We start from the raw sequence: 5000 nt of genomic DNA, 5'->3' as shown, positions 1-5000 counted from the left end.
CATTGATGAATTAGGAAATAGATAAATGAATAAATGAATGTGTCAAAAAATATATATTTTACAGAAATTCCCAATCGATAAATCTCCCTGCCCCCCCCCCTCTCCCCCCTCCCTTTTAAATTCCATTCTCCCTCCATTTCACTTCCCTTTTTATCACTCTGTCTCATCTCCCTTCCGTACCATTAACCCTTTCTCTCCCTTTCCTTTTTATTAACATCTTCCTCTCTCTCTCTCTTCCTCTCCTTTCAGCGGCATTTTCTGTTTACCTTTTTTTTTCTTTTTTCTTTTCGTCATCTCTTCAGAGGAAATTAAGAAAATGGATGAGGAGAGAAAGAGAGCAAGGATGAATGAGGAAGAGGGAGGAAAAGAAGAGAAAAGAGAAGAGAGGGAAAGGTGTGTGTGTGTAAGGAAGAGAAAGAGAGAGAGAGAGAGAGAGAGAGAGAGAGAGAGAGAGAGAGAGAGAGAGAGAGGGAGAGGAGAGAGAGAGAGAGAGAGAGAGAGAGAGAGAGAGAAAGAGGGAAAAAAGAGAAAGAGAAGAGAAAAGAGAGGGAAAAGAGAGAGAGAGAGGAGAGAGAGAGAGAGGGAGAGAGAGAGAGAGAAACAAAAAAAAAAAGAAAAAGAAAAAGCGAAAAAATAAAATGAAAAGAAAAAAGAAAAGAAAGTAAAAAGAAAAAAAAAGAGACAAAGAAAAAAACGAGAAAGAAAAAAAAAAAAAAAAAAAAGAAAGAGGAGGGGGGAAAAGAGAAGAAGAAAGAAGGGGAAAACAATGGGGGAGAGAGGAAAGGGAAAAAAGGAAAAGAAAGAAAAAAAAAAAAAATAAATAAGAGAGGGAGAGGAAAGAGAGAGAGAGTGGAGAGAAGAGAGAGAGAGAAGAGGAGGAGAGAGAGAGAGAGAGAGAGGAGAGAGCAGAGAGGGGAGAGAGAGAGAGAGAGGGGAGAGAAGAGAGGGAGAGAAAAAAGGAGAGAGAGAGAGGAGAGGGGAAAGAAGAGAGAGAGAGAGAAAGAAGGAGGGGAAAGAGAGAGAGAGAGAGAAGAGAGAGAAGAAGAAGAAAGAAGAAGATGAAGAAGAAGAAAAAGGGAAGAAGAGAGAGAGGGGGAGAGAGAAAGGGGGAGAAGAGGAGGGAGGGGGAGGAGAGAAGGGGGGGGGGGGGGGGAGGAGGAGAAGGGGAGAGAGAAGGAGGAGGGAGCGAGAGAGAAAGAGAGAGAGAGAAGGGGAGAAGAGAGAGAAGGAGAGAGGAGGGAAGAGGAGAGCGGAAGAGAAGGAGAGAGAAGGGGAGGAGAGAGACGAGGAAAAGGGGAAGGGGGGCCAGAGGGGAGAGAGAAGGGGGGAGGGGAGGGGGGAGAGAGAGGAGAGCGAGAGGGGGAGCGAGGGGGGGGAGGAAGGGAGAGGAGAGAGAGAGAGAAGAGAGAGAGAGAGAGAGGAGAGAGAGAGAGAGAGGAGAGGAAGCCATTACGAAATAAGTATTGGCATTAGAAGCTTGCAAGGCTAAGGAAAGGGGGGGGCGGGGGACATGTGGGAGGGAAAAACAGACAAAAAAGAAAAAGATTTTTAATATTCCCCTATTTCTTTAGCAGAAGCTTATACTTGATCTTTATTAAGTGTTTTTTTATCATTCATTATAATTTTGTCAATCAAGATCATTTCTTTATTATCCGATCATTAATCATTATTGTTAGTATTTTACTATTTTTTAATTATTTTATTTTTATATTATCTTATCATATTTTTATCATAATTTTATCATTATTGTTTTTATTAAAATTATCAGTATTATTAAATTTATTATTATTATTATATTTTTAAATTTATTATCTTATTATAATTATAATTTTTATCAGTAAAATTAATTAGTTATGATCGCTATCACCTTTATTATTATTTCATTTTTAACTACTTTTATACACTTCATCTTTATTAAAAAAAATATTTTTATTATCATATCTTTTTTTTATCAATCATGATATTTTTAATTTATTATTATTTTCATTATCATTATTACTACTATTATTACTATTTTCTCTTTGCGATTTCCATCTGATCTTCAAAATTTTATTTTTTCCTTGTTATTTGTCTATTTTTTGTCTATTGTTATTTTCAAAATAAAGAAAAAAGTAGAAAAGAAAGGAAAACGAAAATAAACGAAAGAAAAAGAAAAACAAATAAAAAGAAAAGAAAACAGAGAGACAGGGAGAGAGAGAGAGAGAGAGAGAGAGAGAGAGAGAGAGAGAGAGAGAGAGAGAGAGAGAGAGAGAGAGAGAGAGAATATAAAATGAAATGAAACCAGAGGAAGAAGAAGAAGACAAAAGGAAACCCCCAAGCGAAATAAGAAAGAAAAAAAGAAAAAAAAGAAAAGAAAAGAAAAAGAAAAAGAAAAATATCAAGATAATATCAACGAAGAGAAAAGAAAACGGAGCACGTGCCCGATGAACCGCCATCTAGCGGGAGACAACGTCAACATCCGCGCTTCTTTTGTTTTCGTTTGTGAACAAAAGGGACGGTAATGGATATATATATATTTTTTTTTTTTTTTTTTTTCATCTACATTATAAGAAAAAAATGAATTTATTCTTACTTGCGATTTCCATTAGATGATTACGCACTACCCGAAGTATAACTATAAAATGTGGATGAGAGAGGGAGAGAGAGAGAGAGAGAAAGAGCGAGAGGAAGAGAGAGAGGAGAGGAGAGAGGAGAGAGAAAAAAGAAGAAGAAAAAGTGAAGAGAGAGAGAGGAGAAAGAGAGAGAGAGAGATAAAAAAGGAGAGAGAGGAGAGAGGAGGAGAGAGAACGGAGAAGAGAGAGAGAGAGGAGAGAGAGAGAGAGAGGGGAGAGGGAAAGAGAGAGACAGAGAAACAGAAGAGATCTTTATATATCTTACACCATCTTTATAGCTATTACTATTCATTAACCACTTATTCTTCTTCTATCCCCTAGGCCTATGAATCGATCAACCCCATCCACCCGTTTCTTTTCGGAACAACACTTTCATCCCACCCCCACTACCCCCACCACCTTCTCCACCATCTCCACCTCCACTTCTACCAACACCCCCACCCCTACCATCTACACCCCCACCACCCCCAACCCCTCCCACCTCCTCTTTCCCCCTATCCCTCCCCCCCCCCTCCCCCCCTCCCACCACCCCCTCCCCTCCCCAACCCCACTCCCTCCCCCCACCACCTTCCCTCCCACCCACCCAACACCCAAAACAAAACAAACAAACAAACAAACAAACAAACACGAATCCTTACCCGTAGGAGAGCAAATCGCACGTGACTTCCGCCATGTTGTGGATCAGCTGATGCGCTTCTTGCGTCGTCAGCGTTTTGTTTATGTTGTCGACGCAGACCCTGGACGGCATGCCACCCTCGGTGTACCGCAGGAGGCCCTCCCGGTTGTACTTTATCCACTGCTGGGTTTTTAAAGGGGTGGGGTCCGGGGGGGGGGCGTCGGGGTACTGGGGGGAGAGATGGGTGAGTAGTGTGCGGGAAAAAAAAATGGGGGGGGGGGGGGGAGGAGGGGGGGGGGGAAAGAAGAAGGGGGAGGAGAGGGGGGGGAGGGAAAGGAGAAAAAGGGAGGAGCAGGGAGAGGAGGGAGAGGGAGAGGGGAGGAAAGGGGTAGGAGAAGGGGGAGGAGGGGAAGGGGAGAGGGAGGGGGAAGGGGGGGGGGGAAAGGGGGGGAAAGGAGGGGAAAGGGGGGAGGTGGGAGAGGGGGAAGGGGGGGAGGAAGAGGGAGAAGGGGAGGGGGGGGAGGGAGAAGGAGAGGAGGGAGGGGAGGGAGAAGGAGAGGAGGGGGGGAGGGAGAAGGAGAGGGGGGGGGAGAGGGAGAAGGAGAGGGAGAGGGAGAAGGGGGGGAGAGGGAGAAGGAGAAAAGGGAAGGGGGAGGGGAAAAGGGAGGGGGAGACCAAAAGAGAGGGGGGGGGGAAAAGGGAAAAAACGAAAACAGCATGGGGACTCAAAACAAATATTATACTAGAACAACAAAAAAAAAACTATTTTAATACAGTATTATCTAATATACATAATTTTTTAAAGTACACCCTACACCCCCCCTCCATGATATCCATTTCATTCATTAATTTTTTTATTTTCATAATCTCTTATTTCATTTCAATAACTCACAGCATCCACGTTCGGGCGGCCCGTTCGCAAGTCTCGGGCCACGCAGCGGCGCCCCGAGGCAGCACGGGCATGGACCCCCACTGGAGGAGGTCAGGGGCGTTAGCGGGGGGGGCGGGGGTGCCAGGGAAGGACAGAGACGCTTGCGTGTGCTGGGAAGGGGGGGGGGGGGAGAAGGGGAGAAAAAGGGAGGAGGGAGAGGAGGAGAAACAGAGAGGGAGAGAGGAAGACTGAGAGAAAGATTGATGAATGGAGATAGATAGATAGATTGAGAGGGAGGGAGATAAAAAAAGAAAAAAGAAGAAAAAAAATAAAAAAAAAAGGGGAGAAAGAGGAGAAAGAGAGAGAGAAGAGGGGAGAGAGGAGAGAGAGAGAGAGAGGAGAGAGAGAGGGAGATGGAGAGAGAGAGGAGAGGGGGAGAGAGAAGAGAAAGAGAGAGAAGAGAGAGAGAGAGGAAGAAAAAAGGGGAGAGAGAGACAGAGACGAGAGAAAAGAAAGAGAGAGAGAGAAAGAGGGGGAGGAGGAAAGGAGAGAGGGGGAGAGAGAGGAAAAGAGAGAGAGGAGAAAGAAAGGAAAGAGGAGAGAAAAGAGAAAAGAGAGAGAGAGAGATACTAACAGGGAAAACAAGAACGAAGGAGACAGACGAAGGCAAAGCAGACATAGAAAAACAGAAAGAAAAAAAAGGGGAAAAAAACAGGAAAACAAAAAAAAAACCCACTTTTTCCCACGGTTCGTGACAAACACAGTACAAATGACAATAAGCATTAAACATGAAAACCCCCATTCAGACATGACACAGCACCCCATTAGAGCTTTGCATTAAAGTCCGTCTGCCGCGTAGCTGCGTTAACACCCTCCCCTACGGGCCAAAAGAGGAGGCCCT

General features: G+C 44.2%; 1 protein-coding gene across 1 annotated transcript in view; it reads right to left on the bottom strand.

The window, feature by feature from the left end:
- Positions 1-5000, bottom strand: part of LOC119595182 (serine protease 33-like) — a 30928-nt gene that overhangs the window by 25923 nt on the left and 5 nt on the right. Inside the window, exons 1-3 of the mRNA XM_037944351.1 lie at positions 4981-5000; positions 4121-4200; positions 3251-3456 (exon numbers count right to left, since the gene is read on the bottom strand). The exon at positions 4981-5000 is cut by the window's right edge and continues 5 nt beyond it. Of these exons, the coding sequence (XP_037800279.1) occupies positions 3251-3456; positions 4121-4200; positions 4981-5000 (306 nt within the window). The remainder of the gene's footprint in view (positions 1-3250; positions 3457-4120; positions 4201-4980) is intronic.

This window comes from Penaeus monodon, chromosome 35 (assembly GCF_015228065.2).
Source record: "Penaeus monodon isolate SGIC_2016 chromosome 35, NSTDA_Pmon_1, whole genome shotgun sequence".
Lineage (NCBI taxonomy): Eukaryota > Metazoa > Arthropoda > Malacostraca > Decapoda > Penaeidae > Penaeus > Penaeus monodon.
Note: the sequence above shows the minus strand (reverse complement) of the source record. Positions and strands in the feature narration are given on the sequence as shown.